The sequence below is a fragment of the Bombus bifarius genome, unplaced genomic scaffold, assembly GCF_011952205.1.
Source record: "Bombus bifarius isolate JDL3187 unplaced genomic scaffold, Bbif_JDL3187 scf7180000008119, whole genome shotgun sequence".
Classification (NCBI taxonomy): Eukaryota; Metazoa; Arthropoda; class Insecta; order Hymenoptera; family Apidae; genus Bombus; species Bombus bifarius.
Genome location: NW_022884454.1, coordinates 50015 through 77677, shown reverse-complemented (window position 1 = coordinate 77677; position 27663 = coordinate 50015). Strand labels below are relative to the sequence as shown.

Below are 27663 nucleotides of genomic sequence, written 5' to 3'. Positions count from 1 at the left end.
ATGCAATTTGTGAAGAAGGAGCGTTTTGATAAAAATTACTTAGGAAATCTTTTACTCACGAACAAAATCTGATTTTGAAATGTTCTATATTTCTTTTCTAAACATCAGAAAATACTCTAATTTGCTTCCAATATTAAATCCATATTAAAATGTTATTTTGTAACATTAATCGTTGTAACTTTATCTACTTCTGCTAAAACAACTTTATATATTATAAAATACTAAATCGATGTTAAAAAGTAAATTTAGAAAATACTTCATATCGAAACAAATAATAACTTTAATATTTTGTAATCCAGACGTATAAAATTGCTTTTTGTATTTAGCCGCTGTATACCACATATACGAAAAAGTAGAAACAGTATCAACAAGGAGAATAGACTAAAAGTTTTGAGATTATTTCATTTAGATTTCTTTCAACATTTAGTTTTCATTCAACGAATTCCGCTAATTAACTCGGCACATCGTGTCCTATATTTACATTTATATTAAACGTATTGTATTTTAAGGTATAGCAATGTAATGAGGATTGTTTGCATAATAGGAAACCTGTATTTGCATCGAGTTGCGTCGAGCAACCATGATTCGAGTTGCCTACGATCATCCTCCCCTTTATCCACCCTTATTGCTCTTTATTCCTGATTCCAAAACACAATTCTACACTTCCTTTTCAATTTTATTATTATGTTATTAGACTGCAGATGTTTATGCACTCATAGGAAATGTAAAGACACAAAAATATTCAGAATACAGCTAAAATACATAAATACAAAAAATGTTTAAAATAAAGTACTCCTTATAGCATCTAATCTAATCTTCTGGAAATTATTAAAAAATAATTACTGAGATATATACGGAAGGAATATTTAAATTTTCATTAAAAGGAAGAAAAGATATTTAAGTGAAAAAGACATAAGTCTAATAATTAATTTTGGATAAATATAACTATTGTTATTTTCTCATTTGCGAGACAAGAGTTTTAAAAGCCCAAAATTCTTTCCCATCACAAGCATGATTTGAAAATTTCAAGTGATAACGTACGTATGTTCATAAAAATATAAACTTGCATAAACATTCGCAGTTAATATATCACTTATCTTTTCCATTCCACTTTCCACGATCTCGTTAATATTGTACCTCTTTTTTAATGAGTACCTCTCTGAACTCATTTGACACATTAAATTGAAATAAAATTACAATTCTCGATATGGTGCACATTGAGGTTGTGTTGAATTTTTACAATTGTGTTCTCAATTACGGTAGACCGTTTTATCTAGTATCGAAGCGTGAGCTATGTTTCAGAAAAAATATCCCAGAAAAGATCGGCGTGTCGTCAAAAAATGGAAGCGGTATGATCGGCGTATAAAATTCGACGGGGAAATAGAATGCGCAACTAAATAAAAAGAGCGTCCAGCCGTGAGTACGTGAAACACTCCACCGATTACTCGAATTGATTGCCGCTGTGAACAGTCGATTTTTTATCTCGCGCGTGAAATGGAAAATCGTTGGGGAAGTTGCTAGAAACAAAACTTTTAAACACTGTCTCTTATGGTTCTGTTATTTATCTTTGCGATGCCTTAAGCGATGTCTGCAGTGTTACAATGAGAGAAAAAGAACATTAGAAATGTAGTTACATTCGAAATTTCGTTTTACTTTCGGTCAACGTTTCAACGTTATTTCCAGCTGGAATATATTTTTATTATATTTATACATTTTCATTATATTGAGGTGTAGTAAGAAGTGTTGTCCGTGATTAATTGTAGCTGCTGGCTGCGTGGAAGCCGAGATAGGTTCTGCTGCGGGTGTAGATGTCACTGCTGATGGGGTACACTGCTGTTTTTCTTCCATTTTTGATGCGTGGCAGAAAAATCAGAGACTTCGATCGCCGGGATTTGAACCCGGGTTCTGAATGTTTGTAACTTAAGGCGCTAACCACTGCGCTGCCATTTTCCGACACTACTTAGTGTCGAATGGTAGTATTTGCTGTTGAGTGCCGCCACAATATATTTATATATTATATATTTTTATTCTGTTATATTTATATATTTATTTAAGTGGTTGTTGAACAACAATTTGTAACGATTGGTCCTTTATTAATACACTCTTTTATCTGTTTGCGTGTTTTATGGTGAAATATTTTTTTATTTAAAAGTTCACAAAATTCTAAATCGACTTTTGACAATCGAAAAGTAATAAGAATAATAAAAATCATATTATACATGTATTATTAGAATTAGAATTCTGTATCCGTGTGATTCAAAAAGTGAAAAAGTATTAATTGAAATATTTATTACCGAAGAAGCTTGTCTTCTTATTTTCTATTTCTATCTCTATTTCTTTTTTGAGTGAATCTATCGTTGCAACTTACATGGTTAATTTGTATATTCGCGTGTAATTGATCAAGGCTGACAGCAAGAAAGCTGCAAGCACAGCTTAATGTATCGATCTCTTACAGATACATCGAGTTATTACTTTAAGAGATAAAATACGATTAATGTTGCATTAACCTGTAAAACACCTTTATTTTTCACTCACAGGTAATACACTCATGATTAATATGCAATTAGACTACTGCAAACATTTGCATTCGTACATTCGTTATCTGTCGTAGTTTTCTTTATTTTTTCAATGAATATGTGTAGCGTGTCGAGGGTAGTACGAACCTCTAGGGCTGTTCATGCATGGCACTTTTGCAATTCCTACATTAATTTAATGGAATGGATAAAATGTACTAATTAATACACGTCATCTGGATGCATTATGAAACTGAATCAGTCGTGTTAAACATTTTTATGAAAATGTCTCTATTTTTAGTGCTGAATTGCACATTTTACACAAGTTTGTTGTAAATCTTGATTATGATGAAAACTTTAGTCCGACACTTTTAGATTTGACAATTGTAGATTTCTTTTACTGTTAATTCTTCTTACTTATTAATTGACGTGTCATATTTTTCTTATGCAATCATCAAATAATTAAAGTAAGGAGAATGCATTTGAGGTACTGTCTCTCTCCATAATTCATCAATAGATTTTTAAACAAAAAAATCAACACTTTTCGTACAATAATCACACTAATCCATCAATTAACAAACTCAACACTGTTACTTGTCGAAAAATGTTCTACTGTGTCTAGCCCGAAACGTGTGTGGAAACGAAGAAAAACAAAACTTGGTCAAACCAAATGACAAACATCATAACGATGCTCATTTTTCCGTGTTAACCGGTGATTCCAGGCCCAGCCTGTGCTATAAACTCGCCGACGATACGAGCAGTCGGTCGTTACCGCAGCGACAATGTTACGCGACGAGTGCCATTAAAAGCGTCCGCGGTTGAATCCGTAGTTAGTTCTCAACCCAGTTAGAAAGAAAGAGGGAAGAAGAAAGTAGAGTAAAAGCAGAGATGCCAGTCCCCGTTTCTTTCCTGTATCGCGTGCACAATGAAAATAACTTGGCATTACAAGCGACGGCTCGTTATACGCGACGCGGTACGCTCGATGCCCGAGCGGATTTCTTCGGGTCGAACGGACGACGTGGCTCGTTAGAGGCCGTGCCGGTATCATTATTCTGGAATTTTCCACAGAAACGCACCGGCTGAGATAGCTGACTACTCTATGTATCGTCAAGAGTGTCGTTAGTGGCCAGTGGTTAGATAGCGACCTGTTTTCGAAAAGGTTTGAAACTCCATGCTTCATGACGCGCCATCGAGATTAGAAAATTGGCCATACAATCTTCTTTTGTAAAATCTCTGCTCTACTATGTGAAAAGAGTCGCAGTGGTTTCTTGGAAGAAACGGAAAAAGGAGCTTCTCTAGTGCACGTGCCTTTGACGATTATCGAAGAATTCTCTTTAGGATGATTATAATACTCTCCTAAAGGAGTTTAGTGGGGCTTGGAAATTGGGATAGTGAAAATTACATTTCTTAGAATTTTTCAGGATATTATGTGATGATTTTTCGGGTATCTTGTAATTTGACTGATTACTATTTTCTATGGTGAGTTTCTGGATACTTTTTGATTTGACAGATTGATGTTTCCGTCTATTATAAATATATCAATTTCTATTTTTCTTTATCGTGAATAAGGCACACATACATCGTGCGACATACTAGCTCTATTTATTTGCTTTATACAAGAAATAATGCGCTATTAATTTCTTTGGGGAAATTACATCTTACGGTAGTGGTTTTCATTATTCAAAGAGCTTCCTAGATATTTTCCCCTGACGAGTGTTGCTGTTTCACAACCTACTTTAGATACATCAACCTGTTTCACATTATTATTTACTTACTTTTTCTAACTTTTTAATTTTCAGGTTCATACTCTGACTAGTCAGCTTCCTTTTATGTAATGATTGGTTATTATGTATTATCTTCTCACATTTGTATACTATGGAGATGATAAGGAGGGTAATGCTCTCTGTCGCTCACCATCACTCAATGTTACACTGTTTTGTTTGTATATGTAACACATGTAATATCGTGATGTAATATGTTTACAAAACGTGGACAATAGAGATGTTAATCAGACAGAGAAGACGATTGTGGCTTAACTTGAACTATTCATACCAAACGTACAGAACACAGCGCAATCCACACTCTCTCGGCAACGCCACTCGCAACCTCCGTCTCCGCTCGACTCGCACTCGGCTTCTCGACTCGCACTCTCGTTCTCGACTCGCACTCTGCTTTTCGACTGACCCTTTCTGGCCGTTGTCGCATTCTGTTGCCCTTTTCCTAGGCCCACCGCACACGTATTCTGCAGACGCTCGTGGCCAGGGTCACGTAGGTCTTTTCCACGAAACTATGCACTTGAAAAGACCGATGACACATTGATGGGCCCGACGGCGCCTCGGCTCTCGCGACACTGTTCATAGTTCGTCCGATATTTCCCAGGCCTTTCGTCCACGATACTACATTCGGCCATCCTGCAATAACATCTGCCCTCAGATGTTGCCTTTTATCTCGCTGTCATCAGATGCGTCACTTTCGGCGTTTAGGACCCAAGGTTTCATAAAATCGAGGTGTGTGCGGGTCCTTCCTTCGGTACCGCTTCACACGCTTTCTTCTTTTCTTGTAATTTCGCAGGTTCCCTTCTAGCTTACCTATGTTTCGCTCGGTTAGGCTACAGTCAAGGCAGTTGGATACCATGTGTTCGCCCTTCTCGCGCAACCCCTTGAACCAGAAGTCCTTCTTGACCATAGCTTGTGCTTTGGTAACCTCGAAATGCCCACGCTCGTGCGCTTGCCTAACTACTTGAGCCCGCATCGCCTTCGATACTACTATTAGCACATCGTCCTTACACTCCTTATACAAAATATTGTTTCTTACTACCTGCCCATCGGCCTGACTGCACGTTGCGGCGTCCAAAATCCTACGGACTTCGATGTCCTTGTTCTGTGCCCTTCTCAACCGTGCAATCAGCCCGTCTTCACTCTCCGTTACATACATAGTGCTCGGCAGGGGGTTCCTACTCGGAGCATCTACATGCTGCATACTTTTCCCCGGCCGATGACGGCCGATGACCTGATACGTAATCTCGCCTAGTAACAAGGCCCATCTAGCCACACGCACACACAAATCTTTCTTTCTAACTACACCTATCGGACTCGCATACTCCAAGTCTGACGATTTGATGACACCCTCGTTTATCCACGCTTCCATCAGATCATCTACTTCCTTTCTTTCCGACGGCGCCAGTCTTCGCGGTCTTCGCGCTACCGGTTTGTCGCTTTTCAGAACTATTTTCTCGGTTATTCCGACGTCTCGCTTCTTCTCCGGCCTATACCCCCTAACGATATCGCGAATCGCTTCACGATAATGCGGTTCCCGTACGCGTGTCAGGTCTGTTTCGTCGGTCTGTTCTACCGCGTTTACCCCCAGTACATCCGGCGCGTCCTCGTGACCGTCGGTCTGATCGTCGAGTCGTAAAAATGTCACCTCGCCCCGTTTGACTCGCAACTCTACCTGGTCTAAAAAGTCGGTACCTAAGAGTAGACTGTGTCTTGTCATTACCTTATTCGAGATAACATGCAGAGTGACAGTAAAGTCGCACCCGTCGACCGTCATTACCCTTGTGAACTCGCGCCAGGTACTATTGCCAGCGGAACCAAAACCATCAAACTTAGGTTTGCAGTTTCCCAGAGGTGGTGATCCTAACCTCGCATACTCATCCGCTCGTATGAACGTAAGGTTACTACCTGTATCCACTAATGCCACAAACCTACAATCATCTATCGCCACTTCCTTCACATACTTCCCCTTTTCGGATCTTGACACTACGCAAGTCTCTTTCGGTTGTGCCGTACACCTCGCTGCAATATGTCCAAATCCGCTGCACTTGAAACACCTGACACCTTCTCCCCTCTCCGGACACTTAACTCTTAGATGATCCTCACTACCGCAAATGGAGCATCTTCTTTTCTTCATTGCATCTACAGATTGACTGGGCTTCCCGTTCTTCTGGGTTTTAGCCGACTTCACAATCGACTTTGCTCTGCGACTCTTCTGCTCTTCGTACATTACTAACCTCTTCCTCAACTCTTTGATTGACGTAGCGCCGTACAATACAGCCTTATTGTTCTCGTCGTCTATTATTCCATCCACTATGTATTCCACCTTTGCTTCCTCCTCCATGTCCACATGGCTAGCTATTTCGAGCATACGGTACATGTAAGCCAAACATGCTTCATCACTCTCCTTTTTTGTTTCTTCAAGTTTCTGATGAACTTGCCTACTGTTGACTTTCCTCGAAAATTCTTTCACTAGCCCCCTCTTCAACTCATGCCAAGTCCTGGCATGACACTCGAAGCTCGCAAATATTTTCGCTGATCCCTTCAGCAGCTTCCTCGCGTAGACTGCCTTCTGCCCATCCGACCACATGCACATATCAGCGACTTCCTCGAACGACTCGAACCATCGTTCGACATTTTCACCTCTGTTGCCACTAAACGACTCTAATGCGTCTTCGACGTCTCTAAAACTCAGTGTCGAACCAACACATGCCCTTCGACAACATTCGTCACGGTCCTGATACACCCTTCGCGTACCTCTCTTGTATCCTCTGGCGTTTTTCCTGTCATCTTCATCCTCACTTTCGTCGTCGCTTTCTTCTTCCGACGATATGTCATTACCATCCATGGCCGCTCGTAGCCGTACGCGTAATTCTACTTTTCTTCCCGTCGTCTTTAAACCCAAACTAGCGAGGCGCTCCTTCAACTCCTTCATATTCATTTTCTCAACATCCTCACCTTCGTTACAATCACGCTCAGCTCTCTGTACACTTTCTAAATCTCGTTGACCGGTTAGCTCTTCACCGCCCGTCGATCCCTTACGATACGATTGTCCAGCCCTACACGCCCGATTCAGCCTTGCAATCAGCACTGACCTCGCACCCGATATAGGGAGGTTCATTCGCGCGAGCTTATTCCTCAGCTCCTCCAGCGTCGAACCCTCTTCACCCGACAATCGTTCGTCCCCGACGTTGGCCATTTTTCACACAACGCAAACTTAAACAGTCAACGATATCGTCTTTTACCGCACCGCGTATCGGTAAATTCACAACCAGCTCGAATAGCTCTGTTAAACCGTTTCGTTTTCTGTCTTGTCCAATCCCGGCTGAGCCCCCAAAAATATGTAATATCGTGATGTAATATGTTTACAAAACGTGGACAATAGAGATGTTAATCAGACAGAGAAGACGATTGTGGCTTAACTTGAACTATTCATACCAAACGTACAGAACACAGCGCAATCCACACTCTCTCGGCAACGCTACTCGCAACCTCCGTCTCCGCTCGACTCGCACTCGGCTTCTCGACTCGCACTCTCGTTCTCGACTCGCACTCTGCTTTTCGACTGACCCTTTCTGGCCGTTGTCGCATTCTGTTGCCCTTTTCCTAGGCCCACCGCACACGTATTCTGCAGACGCTCGTGGCCAGGGTCACGTAGGTCTTTTCCACGAAACTATGCACTTGAAAAGACCGATGACACATTGATGGGCCCGACGGCGCCTCGGCTCTCGCGACACTGTTCATAGTTCGTCCGATATTTCCCAGGCCTTTCGTCCACGATACTACACACATTTGACCAATACGTGTCCTTAACTTTACGATTGTGTCGAGTCTGTCAAAAATAACCAATCAGATTCGCATTCCTTCCATAAAGATTTCTTTCCATTTCTGTACTATTCATTTGAGTAATAAAACTTTGGAACCATACTTGTGCCAAAAATGTCTACATGTCTAAGTAAAAATGATCTTCAGACAATTTTGAGAATGTTAAGGTGTTTAAATAATATTGTGAAATAACGAAAGTATCTGTAAAAATATGATAGCATCACTTCGGTGCAAAGTTTAAAATATACATATATGTATGTTTATATTGCAGCAAAAAAGTAGAAATAAAATAATTACTCTAAGCAAATTCATCCACAAATTTTCTCATCCGATTTATTCAAGATTATTTTCGCCAATTAATTTGTATACTTACTGAAGAGTCATACTGTACAATTAAAAAATGAAAGCTAACTAAATATGTATTTGTTTCCCTCGTTAAATATTATAACGAATTTTTTGTTTTGAATATCTTATATACCTTTGTACATCATATGTGCATTATGTTCACTTTTACATTTCAAATTTCCTATAAATACACAAATATGTGTAATTTAATAATCTCCGAGCGGATGAAACAGGCACTAAGGAAACAAAGCGTTTCTATATAACGTACTCGAAAATTGGTGAATTTCAAGTATTATAGGTTCGCATTGGCGGTACCTCCGAATGGAATACAACCGATCATTATTCACTTGCCAACGGTCCAAACAATGGCTATTAAGCAAGTCCTTTCGTTCAGACTGACTGGCCATTAAGTACAGAAACGAGCCATCCCGAGTGAAAAGCCATCAGAAGAACTTCCCGCGAGTAGGCAGCTGCGCGTCAATCGTCCTCAAGCTTTTTGGGTCAATCGACGCTGCTGACATGGACTTCCGACTTGTTCGTGAATGTTCTGTTGTTTGCTCATCAGGCTTTGCCATATTTAATCTTTCATGTCCTGCTGCGGTTATCTTTCACAAAATCTATCTTTCTTTTATTTGATTTTCCCTTTTTTCTTGAAAGAAAATTTGTTCAAACTTCGTAGAAATGTTGTGATACATAGAACATTCTTTGAATTGGAGTTTCATCTATATATGTAATTTTTAGTATCATATTTTGTCAATATTTAAATTGATAGATTTATTAATATTAAATGAATGTATGTATTAATAGTAAATGTTAGTTCTGTACAAGATGAAACGACATAAATAATGTTTATTTTAAAGTTTCCACTAATTATATACATATATACATATACATATATACATATATACATATATACATATATATTGTTTCTCACAAAACTTCTGCTTCGCGTATATGTTTTATCCTATCTGAAAGTATTCTGAAATATCAATACAGTATTTTAACTTCTGTTATTATTATCCAATTTTAACAGAAGTAATCATTTCAGATAAAAAAGAATTACACGATTACCAAACTGGATCGAAAAATGCTTGGTAAAAAGTGACAGAAGTTCATAAAATAGCAAGTAAACGAATAAATTTTTTCGTGTCAAATAATGCGAATTAATGCGTCTCAGATGTGAAATTGTTTGTAAAAATTGGTGAATGGTGGACCCGGGACAGTGTTTGTTCGCGGTTCAAATTAAATTAGTTGCTTCCGTCATTCGGTTGTTTTCATTCGTACATTAAAAATACACGGTGATTTATTACGTAACGGCGAACAGTTTTCCAGGGCAAACCGGTTTCATAAAAGATCACAGAGAACATGACGTTCCGTACAAAATAAATGTTCCGCTCCATTTGTCGCACGTGAAAAATATCGAAATTCGTCCCAAATATTCCCAATGAGCGTGTTATAACGTTCGACTATCGATTTTATACTCTGCAAATAACCTATCAAATATGTATATACAGGAAATTGAACTCAAAAATTTGTCTGGAATTTATGTACATTAAATAATCGCTAATACTGTTATGTTAATGTGTTTATAGTTCATTAGTAAATTTATTAATACAATACAGTGGTTGTAATATGTAGAAATAGATTTTAATTTGTCTTATATTACAAAATAAATTATTCTAAAGTTAATGAACGAGAAAGGAATAATATTTATAATAATTAATTTATATTGCTGGATATTGGAAAGGGCTAATAATAATTGTTTCCGTAATTGTTTCGTAATTTCACAAATTTTAATTAATTAAATGATTAAATGATAAAGAACGTTCGATATTGCTTTGCGTTGTAATGACGATAAATATTTTAAAGATGGAAACTGAGAATTAAATGCCTTAATTGATCGAAGGATCATTTTGTTATTAAAAGGATTCAAAATCCTTGAAAAGGTTCCATTTCTTTTGAATCCAGCTGGAGGACGAATTATTTAGTACAAATTATTTTAGTATATATAATAATACGTATTTATCAATTGCAAATGATAATTAATTCAGAAATTTTAAATTCATTTTCTCCTTTTTAGTAGAATAATGACCTCCAAAATATAGCTTTCCTAAAAGTACCTCTATTATATCACAAAAAATCACATTTTAAAACCTTGAAGTAACACTACAATAATCACAAATATTCTGACATGAATTTAAAGTTACATAAACTTTTTTATTAAAAAGAACGTGCGTTAACATTATCGTAATAATTAACATATTCATAGAAGAATAATCAAACTTACCACACGTGTAGACAACTTTCAAATACGTTCTGCTTTCCGGATTGCAAGGCTCACCGAACGTCGAACTGTTTGCCACCACCGAGCAGCGACGTTTCCCATGGCACAAATTCATCACGGTTTCCGTCGCGTACGATGCCATACAAGCTGTAACCAGACAGAATTGATCTATTCAGTACGTTCGCTCGTAGCTTCATAGACGAGAAAAAAAAGAGCTAGTTTCCCAGCTTACCAGAAATTGCGCGGATCGTTCGTCGAATGAAAGCTGAATACCGGATTAAAGGTCGACTGTGACTACTTCAGAGCGCTTAATGGAAATGTCAACTTCATCAATCTATGGTTAATAATCCGACGCTTGACATGAATCCCGCATAACGCTCATATGAATATAAAGCACCATTTTATTCTCTTTAGTTCACTTTAAACCGCATTTCTCAATTGTTTTAGTTCTTTTTCAAATTGCTTCAGTTTTTTTTTTATTTTCAAATTATTTTAGTTCTTTTTCAAATTCTTTTTGTTCCGAGAGCATGCGTCATCCGTGTCGTTTGTTATTTTAGTAAACGAAAAGAAATCCTAAACTAAATCAGAAAAACAAACATTCATGTATCAATCATGAAATATCATCAAAAGGTTCCTAAAATTTTTCCAATCATTTTTGGAAAAATTTCCAAAGTTCCAATTTAGCTAACCTTCCTCTCTGAAATCTCGAAGTGTATCAGAGTCAAAAGTCACTTCTGCATGTCACCGTCACGGTAGGTACCTTTGTGAGAACGACATGATAGAGCAGGACGATGTGTCACATGGCCAAGAAACACGCAGATTGAAACAATATCGCGAGTGACAGTATCGTAGATAACCATTCGGGAAACGGCCATTACATGTAGTTCATTGTTACGTGTGGGCGAAGCCGAAGAACAAGGAAGGAAACCTTTGAATTTGTTACAATATCCTGCCAACCGTAGGAAGAGTTCAATTGATTCGAAAATTTATTTGATAAGGAACGTTCATAGGGAGGTTCGTACTGAATCTAGTCTAATCCTAGAAGTTTTAATAAAAGCCCTTGTCAGAGAAATATCATGGAATGGAAATTAAATTTCTAGTAACTGGAGTTTTAGTTATAAAGTTTCTTGTTTCGTTAAAGTATTAGTTAATGTATTATGATTGTAATTTCTGATGATAAAAATGATAATTTCATCTATTTATTCTTGACGTTTAATGCACTCACTGATGATTATGATAAATGACAGAAATGAAAGATTGATGATTCTACATTGGAATATGTTAAATTACGACTAGAGAATTAAAATCGCAATAATCAGAAACATCCGTAGAAGCATTCATAGACTAACGAGGTCACGAAAGGCCAAAATCAACGTATCAGATAAAACTTTTGCAGGGAGTGATCCGTAGCCAATGGCATTTCAGTGTTTTCGGAGCTGTTATCCTCACGAGGATGCCGTCTGGACATCGTCACAAAGGGGTTGGTAGCGACCCGACCTCTGCTCCATTTTCTCGTAAAGTCCGTCACGAATTGCGGCACTTTGAATCGATTCGTCCGACTATTGAATGTAAATGTGCAGTTTCATGGATCTTTATTTTAACGTCATGTTCCATGTAAAGTAACTTCATGAAAAGAAAGGACATCTGTTCCTTAGATTTTTAGGAACATAGAATTTTAGAAATATATCCACGTTTCTGCAAGAAATGTTAAATTCGATAACTGTATTATATTTATGTTGATAACAGAAGAGTTTTTCAATACTTAATTCTAGTTTCTTGTTACAAAATATCAATATTTAAATATACGATCAGATTTTTTAAATTTTTTCGTTATTACAATTTTTAAGATTAAATATACATATAGCTATGATATAATATTTAATAGTTATATTATTTTTACGATTATTTTATTTACTTTTTGTATAAGTATATATTTGATCCGAAATTAGATGAAATTATCTTTATGTGCAAAAATTACATAACACTGTAGAACATAACATTTTGTCCTAACTATTGTTGAAACACTCAAATACGAGGTAAGATTAAAGAATAATATTTTCGTTAAGATAAAGGAAATTAGGGAATATTGGTATTGCTATAAAACTTATCAAAAACCAGAATTGCTCTTTGAGATTCATAAGCTGCTATTATATCGTATATCTTCTATGCTCTTGCTTCAACGGCACGGTCATGAATGTTTACGCTCGCGTAAACATTTAATGACCCGACTAACTTTCGAATATCTTTTTGGTCGTTATCTTCTTTGAGGGCTTTTATGGTTCCGAGAACGATATTTAGTAGAATTATTAAGATGCTAACTTGTATCTAAGAGCGTTTTTAAATCTTTTCCACAGCTAAAAGCTAGACATTGATGATCAAAATTTCAGTTTCACGCAAACTTTTTATAATTTATGTGAAACAAAACTGAAGTTAGATTTCCTGGTATCAAGAAATCGAGAGTAATTAATTGATACTTCTATCTAAAAGAATATTGTTAAAGCTAGAATTACCAAACTAAACTTAAAATTAGAAAAGTTTTTAAAGTAATAATGAAATATTTTTATAGAAATCCATGATTATTATGCGCCACCTTACCATAGCTTAAATGTACTATTGTAGTTTAACAAATTTTATTTCCGAACAGGCTACGTATGTATAGGAATTTTCAAACGAAAGAATACTTGATTTCATGAATAAAAAATAGAGAGGTAGATTTTTATTATTTTATGCAATATAAAAAAAATATCCGGTGTGACCTAGTTGCTAGAATATCTGGCTCTCATAGTATATTAAATACAACAATAATATTTAGAATTTTATTTACAAAACGAACTTTTAGAACAATAAAAGAATCTACTCACTTTCTTCTTTCACGTCGTGCGGCTGAGGACATTGAAGGGATTCGTACTCCGTTCTGCCGAACGATGCGCTGAAAATGGCAACCCTTTGTCCAGGGTGGCAGACAAGATTGATGACGTCATTCTCGCAGGCAACTTTACTTCTGAACTCGTCTGGAACATAAAGGAGCTTTTTAATAAATTCACCGCTCCACTGTTGCTTTTTATTGTCAAGTTCAACGTAATTACAAGTTCAAAATATGATAAAATACAATTTTGTTGTATGAATATGAATGCTAATATGATTAGAAAATCGTAGTCTCCGAACTTCAAAACTTCTAGGTTTTCGTATCTCAGGTTGACAAAATCTTTTTATTTATTTATTTATTTATTTATTTTCTTTTGTTACACTTTGGTATTTTGTCATTTATCTTAGGTAGTAGAAACATCTTCTTTAGGTTCGCAAATTGTGTCATCGTTTGTAAAAAAAAGAAGTGAAATATACATAATTCTACTTTTTCACTTGCTAGTGGAGGAGAGAATGTAACATTAATATTTTAATACCGTTTCATTCCAAAGAGTTTGTATTATTTCCCTATTATATTTACTTTTCACGAAAGAACATGACATAACTTTATCGTTACATTTTTCGAAACATTTTTTGAAAAATGATGTTTGTTTTGTTTTGGTCATAAATATATTGTCAATGTTTATTGGAAAACTGTCTAACATTTTAAATGTATTCATATTTTTTTATTGCCGTTTAAAATATTCTGCAAAGTTTATTTATACTATGCTGTATCGTGAACAAATTCATAGCTATTTGAGTACTAACTCAAACGGCAACTAGTTTTATGACGTCGAAATCTAGTAAAATCTGGGAACTAAGATCTATCTATCTATATTCATACAATGTAATGAAATACGTTCGTTTTTATATGTGTTTCATTGACTTTCATCGGTTTATTAACATTCCAATAAAAATGTCTTCGCTATTAAACAGCAAACTATATCTAACTTTTATTTCAATATATTTCACTATATCACTCGATATAAAATACATTGATATCGGAATAAAAATTTCTTCGTTATTAAAAAATAAACCATATTCAATTTTTATTTTAATATGTGTGCGTTTCTATACCATTCAATAAAAATTGACACTGCAATAAAAAAAATTCGTTTGTTCTGACACTCAAAATGTGTTAATTTCATTCTTGACTGATTTTACGAGCTCGCTATACCTGGCCTGGTCTATACGTGCCCGTTGACAATCGCATAAACAAGTCGAATGGAAACGGTTTTTGCCAGAGATACGGGTTTCGATAAAACCTGCTTCGTCTCGTTACGATTCAAATTCCAACGAACCCAACCAGATCAGGTGCTCTACCATAACACGTTTTTGTGGTTGCAATCATAGTGTACTCCGTAGCTTTGCAACCTTATTGGTGTAACGAACACCACATTTCCAGGATTTTCACTTGTTTTTACGCAAGGTCAACGCACTTCTCGTGCATTTTCTTGAATTTTGCGGATGATTACATGAGGGGTTCAATAGAGGAGCAACATAAATATCAACATTTTTTTTTTAAGAGTCAGGTAAATTTAGAAAATGACGCACAAAATATTTGGATCATTAAGAACTCATAATGATCAAATTAGTAAATTGGAATGTAAAAAATTAATGCATAAAAATTATGATTCTAAACGCTATTTTTTAATATTTCTTCCAGAATTTGTGATTATTTATGCCATCTCTTTCTGGTAAGCGAATATACGAAAGTAAGTAATTTTTTAATATTTACGAGATATTAAATGTTAATTACGGAAATATGAATTTGCAAATGCACGTCAACGTATCCTGGTTCTGATCAATCATTTCAATTCAATGTCATAATACGTTAAAGAAAATCAACAAAAATTTACAGAATAACGAAATGAGCAAATATACAAATAACGAAATATAAATTTCAAATTCAGTTAGAAATTTGACGTCTGTTGGATAGTAAACTAATTCTACGTTGATAATACTACTTTAAGATAATGCGCTTTATCAATAGTAATCTGGCAAGTTAAGAATCAGATTGATCGAATGATAATATTTATGGTATCGATTATCAAGAATGAAATTCTCACGGAAAGAAATCTCATCCTAGTCACAAATTTCTGTCGACGAAAATACATCGTCTGTGAATCAATTTATAGGTATAATGTTTGGATAATTGGGATTCTAAGGTATTAATTTCAAATGTTATGGTATTGCAATTATACTGACAATGAGAAGTTTCTGGAAGCCATTCTATGGATTGCCAAATTAAATTCATTGGATATTGATTACGACAGAAATGATTATGTTTGCTATAATTAGATTATAATAACACGAGTCACAAATGATTTGTATCAATCTGATTTGCCAATTTTATATTTTACTTTGAAAATCATAAGTGTGATTGTCGTAATGAATAATAGTAGGTGACAGTATAAATTGTTCAGGAGAAAATCGAACAACGGGCAATAAAGAAGATAAACTGCACCCATAATCTGAAGATATGGTGTAGGTACTCGGCATGGATTTCGATAAACTGCGGAATTGAATCGTAAATAAAATGATTATCTTCGATATTTAAACCATGCACTTCGTTTTCCTACATGCAAAAAATTTGTGGCTAATTATGCATTCGAATGTTAACTACTTGTTACGTAGTCTGTGTACAGCCTAATATTATTCATTTATGTGCGCGTACACAACGTGTATTATAAAGATATTTATAAAAATATAATTTAGAGAAAGTTCAAGAAATAATTAAAATTCACTCGTATATAAAAGTCAGTATCGAAATCTACGAGAGAAATAATATATTGCAGTTATTTACATTTTACGCGAGAAAAATTACATATCTTTATATTTTTTATATCATATAATATAACAAAATTCATGGAATGCAACATAATGTGAAGTTATTTTCAAAAGGAATAGCTTTCCATGCTATAAATATTTGTATAAAATTCAAATAAAACTTCTTGCTAGAATTATTTTAAACCTTAAATCCCAACAAGAATAAAGACACAACAATTTTCAATAAATAATCGGAACACTTAGTGTAACTCGATACATATTATAATTATCTGCCTGAAAGCGTGGTTTCTCCCGAAGTCACGTTTAAAGCGACCTTTAAAAGTACGAATCTCTCGCGCGGGAAACGAACCGCTCTTTTAAAGTCGCCGAGTGTTCTTACACGTCTGAGACAAAGTGTTGTAACCCTACTTCATTGAGCCGTCGATTTACGCCGCCTCTTTTTCGCGGCTTTTCAAACTTTTCAAAGTTTTGTGGTTACAGAAACGCCTCTTCTGGATTTCAAGAAAAATTACGAGAATGCGGGAGGAAAACGACCTCCGGTTCGTTTCCAGCGATTCTTTATTGACGGAAGTGTATGTGAAACGAGCGTAAGAGGCAATTCGGGGAAGGTTCCCAGTGAATGTGGAATATTTGAAAGAAATATTTGGTTAACAGGAGGTGGAATACACTTGGGTGGAAAGAAGAAATAAGGGTGGAATTGTATATAAATTTTGTAGGAATAAGAAGATTCTTGTTAAGGAGATATGATATTCAATCGTTCTTTCCTTTTTTATTATTATTAAAAAAGAAGGATATCTTAAAAACATGATATTAAATATATTTAGAAAAATTGAGAATCTTTATATCTGATAATTTATGACGATCCGGTTTTTAAACCATTTCTATTTTACGATTACAGTACCATAACAAATTTCATCGCCATTGTAAATATTGTATATCTAAATATTTAAAAATTGACAGCAAATCCGGTTTTTACCATTGATAAAGCTCAAAAGCTCAAAAGCATAGAAAGCTCAAAAATCCAAATTTGTTTACCAGTAATGAAACGTTTTTTAGTCGACACACAGGAAAGACTTAATAATTACACCATCAACCAAACAATTGAAGCCAAACTAAGAACTACAAACCGAACTATTTTCAAGCATCAAACTGATTTTCTGTTCTTACTGACGATTGGAAACTTGCAACAAATAGCCTCTTGGACGAGAGAAGGTTACAAAGTAACTCGTCAAGCATGTAACGAGGCTCGTCAAAGGACAAAGTTATACAATGGTTTTTAAAATAAGATAAGAAGACATCGGAACTCCCTTATCGAACTATCTTTCGAGCGAGATATCCAGATTGAAGCGTTAATTGGTAAGAAAAAGACGAAAAAAGACGTCATACTACAGTTGCAAGACGTAATTCCTTCGAGTACTGGAAGCGACAATAGATTTAGCACAAAGCATTTTTACCAAGCAACTGCCTCTTCGATCGACCCAGTTTTGATGGCTTCTAAAGTTTTCGTGTGTGTTGTTACGAACATTTATAGCAATGATCCTCTTTTCAAATCGCCAGAGATCATGTTAACAGAAACAAAATGGAGAATGTGCACACTGTATTTGAAGGGGCGAGCCCAACGTAACTACGATTAATCTCAATAATTATTAATCTCAATAATTTCAATAAGGTCAAGTACCAAAAAAATATAGTACCAAATATTTTCGTGTAAAACTACGTTTTTGGGAAAATAGAGTTTGGGCGTTTTTAGTAACGAATAAGCTCATTAAGCAGTGAAATAATACGTAAAAAATATTATCGTACAGTAACAAATGTGAAAATTCAAGGATATAAAAATCCGAAAATTTAGACTTGAAAATTTCTGAGCTTGACAATTTGAAAATAAAATGCTGTATTAAGCCTTAATTGAAAGATATGAAGATAGGGATGGATTTCTATATAAATTTTGTAGAAGTAAAAATATTCTTGGAAAAAGACGATATAATTTCGATTGTATTTGGTTTGATATTTTATTTCTCTCTAATTATTATTAAAGAATATTAAGTAAGTTGTTGTAAGTATTATCACTTATGAAACACCCTGTACAAGAATTAATTGTACCGTTTCAATCAATTATTAAATGATTGTCACAAATGAAGCGTGTGTTAATTTGACAGATACAAATTAACTGGCATTAGCACGAAAGAAAATGAAAGAAAATATACACAATGCAAGCGGTAATTCAAACGTACTGAATCAAGAAGACGGATACACGTTACACGTGTCACATTGTGCGCCAAAACCAAGCGATGCCTCACGTGTCCGCCGCAAATCTATGCGACGACACACGTGCTACTTATTGCGCTACAACGTCATTAGCTAAACGTGCTTCATTTGACTAATTCATTTTTCTTTGTAGTTGAGTCGAGGATGTACGTAGTTTACGTAGTTTAAATACGCACAGCGGGGATTTGTTCAATAATTGATGAACTTCAGCTTCAGGTTAGGTGTTTAAGATTGGATAATGTGTACCCAGATGAATATTTCAAGTGAGAAATTATCATCTTCGGTTGTTCAATTCAGCAATAGTCAGAAATGCCTCGAAAAGTCTAATCAAGGTAGGCCAATACAGAAATATCATACTCACAATGGACGATGGGACATCCAGAACATGTACTTAGAAGAAGTAGGAATTATTTCCAAAAGGAAAATAAAGACGGAAGCCAGGTCTAGTCTAGACATAGAAAGACTGTTAGAAACTCTCCAAAAACACAATATTTATGATAAAGAAGAAACAAACTTCAGCTTAAAACAATTTGATGGAAAACAGAAAGCCACAGATTGGATATCAGAATATGAAACGGAGTGCGAAAAATTAAAAATCCAGAATGAGGAGAAGAAAATCAAGTGCTTGAAGATGTATTTGGAAAAAATAGAACTAGAATGGTATCAAACAAATACGTTGAAGAATAAAGAATACAACTGGGAATATTGGAAAACTTCATTTCTAAAAGTTTTAGCAACAAGGGTTGGTCTACAGCACGATCACCTGATTTCCAAAATATGACATGATATATTCTATACACAGGGAATGCATATAAATGATAGCGTATAAATGTAATAATTTTTCAACCCTGGAAAATTCAGTGCTACTATTATATGTATTCTTCTATTATTTTTTCATTTTCTTTTTACACTTATATTGAGGCGAAATTATCAAATATTTTATGTAAAATAAGTTATTATTGTTAGACAATTTAATAGAATTACATTTAATTAATATTTCAACATAATTTTAAAAATACTTACAGTAAAAGAAAAATATTTTATGTAAGTGAAACCAAAATACTATGAAATAGCGTATCTGTGAAATAAAAACTTATAAGACAACAAATTAATCTACTTGTGGTTTGAAGCTCTAAAATTAATCAGTATCGCACGTAATCAACGAAATATGTCTATTCGTAGATATTCTAGTAATTTACAAAACCTAGTATAATATGTATATGTTTATATTGCTGCAATTTTACTATCTTAAACTAAAAATAATTCATTGAAGTTTTGCTTTGATACCAAATTTAATTTAAGTAAATGAATTACCGCCTTGCTGGATACAAATTAATAAAGCTTCTTCCAGGAAACGGTGAGGTTGTTTGGAATTGAAAACCCTTATTCAGGTAAGAATGCAGGTAAGAACCTCTACATCCATTTAACACTTGGACAGATTTAAGAGACGCCAAAATCAAGTGTCAGCGAAAAGAAATACTCGTCGAATAAACTATCTAAGGGTCTATTAAATAAATTCAATCGATATCAGGATTGAACCTAAATCTTCCCCTCAACAAAGAGGAGCACTCTAAAAGAAGTTCTTAACGTTATTCCCTATATCTTTCTCAATTTACGTTACTCAATAAATTGGCTTAGGGCCTCACTCTTGATTCAAGTCATAATTGAAATAGGATAAATACCAATTATACTTACGATCCAATTTAATTTTAATTTTCTGAACAATAATTATTGTTGTTAGTATTGAGGGCCTTTTATCGACTTTTGTATTTGTTTACTTTGTCAAAAAAGCATTTACAGAAAGTAAAATTTACGTATACAATTTTAATAAATGTAAGCGGTAGAAACATCGTGATTAGCTGAATCAAATGGCTAAATCTTTCAAAATGTTTTCTTATTTTTGTAAATATTCGAGACATTGTGTCAGCATATAAAATAAGAATTACCGGTGCTAATCGTAATTGATAACCTCAACTATTCGTCAGAAACGCATAACGCATATTCACAAAGAAATTGGAGTGTTTTAATTATGATTGTCAGAGCGTTTCGGTTAGCAACGCGAAGAAGGATATTTTATATTGGAGTTAGTGTTCATTGTTTTAATGGATTTACTGTATAACTTGTTCCACGGAAAAAACGTGACTGCATGGAGAGAAAGAAAGAATAAGAGAACGAGAGAAGGAGATGAAAGAAAGAGTATAGACCATGGTATGGTACGCGTGCAGAATACGGTGCATAGTGTATATCGAAGTTGTTTTGACCCTGCGAAATCAATAATGACTGGTTGCCACTGGTGTGAACAGCTAGTATCGAAAGTTGCCAGTGTAAAAATTGATTGTAAGCAATTTTATCAGAGAGGCAGAAAAAAATGGCAAACGAAAATTAATACTGTATTTTCAAATCATTGTTAGACACGTACCTATGTATTGCTACGATGTGCCTATGTTACTTTCTGGAAGAATACAAATCAGAGAGTTGCGAAATAATTATTTGTCAATAAACATATAGCTATTTTCATTCGTTGTTTTATTTCTACGTTGACTTTTACAGTATGGAGTAATTCCAAGTAAAGTGATATAATAAAGAGACACCAAATAAAATCATATTTTCATTTCGATAAATATTACACTTCTGCAAAATTCCATTTGTATGAAAATTGTATGATACAAATCGATTTTTCAAAACTAAAATGTCGAGTTTGAATCAAGCATTAATATTTAGTAGGATATCTCTTTCGTCATACAACATCTTCAAAACGTGTTGATACGTTGGAAATAATTTTTGTTGTAAATGAATGTCAATACACTGTCATTCTCGAGCATCATACTTCATGTTCTCAATTTAATTTGTTCTTGGTATCAAATCAATGTAATGAAAAAAATAATCAATGGCTTTACATTTATTGGAACGTGTCAAATTGACATATAGGAAGAATGATGGTTGACATTAGAATTGCTTTTACAATTATCAAAAACATGCAAGTGTTCTTGACAGAATTAAGGCTGTCAGTGACAAATAGGTACCCTTAACATGTCTGGTGTAACTATACACGTAACTATTCACATATACACATAGTATATTTAAATACATATTGGAGATCAGTGTTTCTACTGTTACCTCCTCTGGCGAACGAACTACTGACAGCTATTCGAATCCATCATATTAATTCCACCACATTATTAACACACGAACGCTCCACCTTATTATCCTCGTAATCACAGTTTAATTTCCAAATTCTAAACACACGCAACACATACACACCAACACATAGGTTTTTCTGAACGTGCGATGATTAATCTAATCGTTGAATAATTAAACTTAATGACAATCATTCAGTGACCAGTTGGTGATAGACACGAGTGCAAGCGAGCAAAACACTTTCGTTCCGCGTCGTTTATTTAATTAAATGTCGATTCAGGATGTTCAACACGATAACATTAATCTGGCACAAGCAATTTGCACGCTTACGACACGTGACACAGATTTTCGTTCAGAATCCATTCGCGTATCATCGATTTACTCGAATCGATCTCTCACAGCGAAAGATTGTGATCTACAAAGCCAACTGTTTAACCATTCGATCGACAGAATCTCGTTTCATATTCCTACTTTTTTTTTTTCTACCTTTTGTAAGACTCGTTGCAACGGAATCATTGTTGTTTTTTCTGGATCAATATTCCCTACGCGCCACGAAGCATTACAAATTTAGTCTTACGGTTTTACTTATTCGATCGCTTTATAAATAATGGTTTCTTTTTTCAAATTGAAATCAAGAACAATGGAGCTTCTTTTTATAAAATAGGAACTGAAAACTTGATTAAAAAACGCGGTACACAACAATTTTATCGTAATAATGTCTTATCTATTGTTTTCTGAAACTATATTCCACCATTTTAGTAATTTTGTCTAATTGCGTTCACAAAAATATAAATTTGCAAAAACATCTGCAGCCTAAATATAAGAAATCAGAGAACAATCGTACAAAGTAACAAAGAATATTTATATTTACTTTGAAAAATTAAATTTTGAAATTTGAACATTTCGAAACTTTCTCCAACAAACAGTTTCAATCCTCGGAAATAAGCTCTTTCGTGGAACATAGTGTAGTATTTTACATATAGAGAACCGTTTAATACATGCAAGCGTGCCTCCTTAGCACTGTTTGATTAATGTAGGTAACACAGTTGAACGTACTTTGAAATGATTTAATTGTTTTAGTACACGGATGTCACCAGTACGCTGGCTAAGTATGCTGGCGATAGTATTACACACATAACGTATTTAGGAATATTATTGCTTGGAATTGCTCTAACAAAACCATTAACTATGAACAAAGGATTTGTTTACCTTCGAGGTACTTCGGAAGTTACAAGGAGCTTTTGCAACCGTCGCATGATCTCCCTAAAGAAGTGATTTTAATGAAGTTTCAGATAATTAGTGTATAGGAGTACGTATATATCTGTATTCTTATTTAAGTATTTGGATACCAATTATCGTTTAACCACTATTTAATTTATCTTCGCTGACAAATTGATTCGATAAAGAAACTAAAAGTTTCTTAGTCCGTAACGATAAATAAGATTTTATTTTATTTTATTTGAATCGTGTGTACAATTTTGAAATTTTATTCTCTTATTGTATTTCTTCAATATGCATACATACATCAGATATGTCCTAATTTTTAAAGAAACAACGACAGAATTGGAATAATGTCAAACATCTTTAAATTTATTCACAAAACCGAAATATTTTTATATATTTCATAGCTAATCCAGGGCCAATTGAATCCATCTTATCAAAACCAAGACCAGACCGAAAAACGAGACTGTCAAATCAAAACCAGATGAAAATTCCGATTTCATCGAAAAGCAAGATTCCCCGCGTAAATTAAAATTCCACCTAAGGAAAATTCCTGGACGTGTCTTAAATGTCTTTCTACTTTCGAATTCCTCTGAGTTCTATTAGTTGGGCATCATGGTTCGAGTGGCACTTAAGACATCCATGACGATCGATCGAGAACCGTTCAACAGAGGACCGTTTGTCCACTGGACGTCGCTGCATAGACGCGTATACGCCAAGATATCACTTCCTGTATTACATGGAACGGACAATATGATGTAATGCGCGTCTATCCACCAAGCGGCAACGTCACTATCGACATTTGTCACAATCGACAGCTACTGTACAATACTGATAGCCACCCAGCACATAATGTAACACACTAGGTATAAAATAGAAAAGAACTGATCTAACGTTATTTGAGGCAGTCAGAAGCCACATTCATCAACTTTATATGTTAAAAAGTGACGGAAAGTGATTATAGTTATTATTATTCTGCGGATTTTTATGCATTTATTCAAAATTTGAAGATGTAAGGATGCACTGAATACATATAATTCACTTACAGTAGCATACTCATTGTCTTTCAATAGGGGTAACGAACCTCTAAGTTATTTGCTTTTTGAGAAATTCGGAATTAATTATGTACTTAGGTAAAAATAAAAGTTTAGGTTAGATTAATTTTTGAAACACTTACTTGTGCAAATGTTTGGAAAACATGCATACAATATCATAAACTTTAAAATACACGAAACTTAATATCACTCTGTGAAGGATGCAAATAGTTAGCTAAAAAAAGTCTGTGAAACCATGTTTCGTTGATAAATGTTGACTTTAGTCCTTCCTAAGGACTCAGCACTAAGCAGTGCTAATCACTACCCTTAGCAATTAGCTTTTAACTTCAAACCGCTTATATTTCCAAGAGGAATCAAAATTTTTATTTCACTGCAGCAATTTAACGGAAAATTTAGCATAACGGAGGTTTTAATAGTTGACTAACTTTAAATGTAGAAATCTTTGACAAATAAGCATGCATCATTGAGCAAAATAATTGGACTAAATTAATTTTTACAATACAATGAATAGAATTTAATAATAAAATAATCTATGGGTTTATATGTACCTATGTGATAATGAACAAAATTCAGACAGTCAAGCGTTTGGTAATCCTTCGACTTTATAAATGACACAACATCTGTAGTATTTAAATCCTTGATGGGTCGTAACGCTAATCACCAAAATATACTTGCGCGTCGTATGTGATGAAACCTACTAGTCTTAGCACGGAAGCAGAAGGACCAGGAAAATGAAATATTAGGGTACCACGTGGTAAGAACGTAAAATAGGGCGCCATGTTTATTACACGGCCCTGTAAAGTACGTATATTAATGGTGTAGGAATGCGACCATACGGATCCGTGCATCCACAATACGGCGACAACCTGTTGCAGTAACAAGCTCCAAGTAATTTTTGCCGCAGGACGCACTAATTCTTTCCGTTCCGTGTTTCACGCTCCATGGACGTCGGTATTCACCTACTACGCTCACCTTGTTATTTACTGTGCTAACGCGCTACATCCGGATGGTCCGCCTTTCCTGCTCGTTGGCCATCGTGGTGACTTAGGGTTTTTGATTAAAACGAGGCCGTAGTAATGGAAGGAAAAGGAATTTTAATAAATGTTGGTGAGAGATATGTAATTCTGAGATATCGGAATTGAATATTCTTTTATCGAACAGGTGCGATTTTAAAATATGGAAATATGGAATTTGTTAATTTTAATGGAATTTGTTAAATCTTCAGCATGGTCATCTTTGCAGTTACTAGAATCGGCCTAATTAAAATCAATTTGCCTTTAATAACATTTAATACTAAGAGGTTTACGATTAAAACAGAATCGAGTTATCAGACTTAAGGAAAATTCCGATGAAAAAGTTGAGTTCAGTCTAAATATCAAATGTTGATATTTTTTTTATTATCATTGAACTAGTTTTGTATCGTGAAACTGGTTAAAAGGAAGTAAAATTTCAATATCCTTTAGGTTAATTATAGTAATTTGAAACATCAATTGCAAGAGAATTTTAATAACCAAGATGATAATAACCAAAATGATAAAATTTCCAATATTATCATATTCATAAAAAATATTGTAATTGTTCAAAATCTTCGATAAGAAATAATCGCGTTGGAACTGACATGTAAAACAATTGCGTAGGCAAATAATGCTGATCTATTACTTGCAGTATTTCAAAATTCCATGCGATTTAATAAAGATGATGCGAGTTATTTAGTGCCGAAAGGGGAAATTCAATAAACTACATACCATATAAAATTCTACAACCCCTAATAACTTATGTGTTCCCTAAAACTCTCATATCACCTCAGACAAACCATACCATGTAAATTCGTAATTTTATCAAAATATAATTTTATAACCATTCAGAAAACATCCAAAAAACATCACAAAATTTACCCATTATTTTCTTTATGTTATATGTATGTAACTTCCACCCAATCGCTTATATTTTACAAAATATCAATATCAAACAACAAGATATGCATATGTATAATGAAATTTGAATTGCCTTTTCATGATCCGCAGAGCAAAAAAGCAAATGTATCTTTTAATTCAGCAGCTACGGAATGTTGAAATGTCGCCGGCGTCGTGAAAAGCGTAACTTCATAATCTCGGGAGTATATTGTAGGATTTGTGTATATTTATGTGATATTGCCACCCTTACCGCACTAGATGAACTCATATTTTAAAAGAAAAATAAACAACGGGATTTAGTTCGATAATCGTACATTCCGTTTAAAACAGAATCTTTACGAATGGGACATAATGATACAGGGTTGCATATTACGTAATATAATTTAATACAATGTGACAATGAAATCGTAAAATTTAATAAAGATATATATGTACTACATACAGATAGTTAATATATACAATTATGTAAGATTTGAATAAAAGTATAGATTAAATTTAAAAATGTTTACTATTACTAATAAATGTATTCACATTTTTCGTTTATTTTTATTTTTTTTTTTATGTATTCACATTTACTATATTACTAATATTTAATACATGTAATATCGTGATGTAATATGTTTACAAAGAGTGGACAATAGAGATGTTAATCAGACAGAAAAGACGATTGTTGATTAACTTGAACTATTCATACCAAACGTACAGAAAACAGCGCAATCCACACTCTCTCGGCAACGCCACTCGCAACCTCCGTCTCCGCTCGACTCGCACTCGACTCCTCGACTCGCAACTCTCTGCTTTTCGACTCGCACTCTGCTCCTCGACTAACACTCTGTTGTCCTTTTCCTAGGCCCACAGCACACGTATTCCGCAGACGCTCGTAGCCAGGGTCACGTAGGTCTTTTCCACGAAACTATGCACTTGAAAAGACCGATGACACATTGATGGGCCCGACGGCGCCTCGGCTCTCGCGACACTGTTCATAGTTCGCCCGATATTTCCCAGGCCTTTCGTCCACGATACTACATACATTTATAGCGTAACATATCCATAAATTGTTAAAAATATTATAACTATAAATAACGAATTGCTAGTTGGTGAAACAAAAATAAATAGAAGTAAAAAAGAAATTGTCAGCAATTATATTTAATTTTCTCGATTACAGCAAAAATTCTACCACAATAATTTCGCATGTAATAATTTTGCAAAACTTATTTTCTCATTTTTAGACATAATTATATATAAATATTAAATTTTTATTTTTTATTATACATATCATATTTTTATTTTTTATTATACATATTATATTTTTATATTTTATTATACATATTATATTTTTATTTTTTTCTATTACCATATTTTGCCAAATAATATTTTAACTTCTTTTTAATGTAGCTATAGGAAAAATTCGCAAACAATTTTACTATCTTGTTATGTTTACGAGTACATCTTTCAAGACAAAGCACGATCCAAATGACGTTCATCAATAGAACTACAAAAAGAATCTTCCCAAAGCTACATCGATATCCGTGCTTTTCACGTTTAATTGGGCTAATGTCCGATGCGTTCATAAAAACGGCATCGACAAGTGCTACGAGGAGAAACGACCTCGTCTCGAAAACGGACCTCGCGTTA

The 27663-nt window shown here is 34.5% G+C and overlaps 1 protein-coding gene across 3 annotated transcripts in view; it reads right to left on the bottom strand.

The window, feature by feature from the left end:
- Positions 1–27663, bottom strand: part of LOC117208454 (protein eva-1) — a 144007-nt gene that overhangs the window by 77506 nt on the left and 38838 nt on the right. For all 3 annotated transcript variants that reach the window (XM_033449650.1, XM_033449652.1, XM_033449651.1), the window contains exons 4-5: positions 13604–13753; positions 10746–10889 (exon numbers count right to left, since the gene is read on the bottom strand). In XM_033449650.1, coding sequence (XP_033305541.1) covers positions 10746–10889; positions 13604–13753 — 294 coding nt within the window. The remainder of the gene's footprint in view (positions 1–10745; positions 10890–13603; positions 13754–27663) is intronic.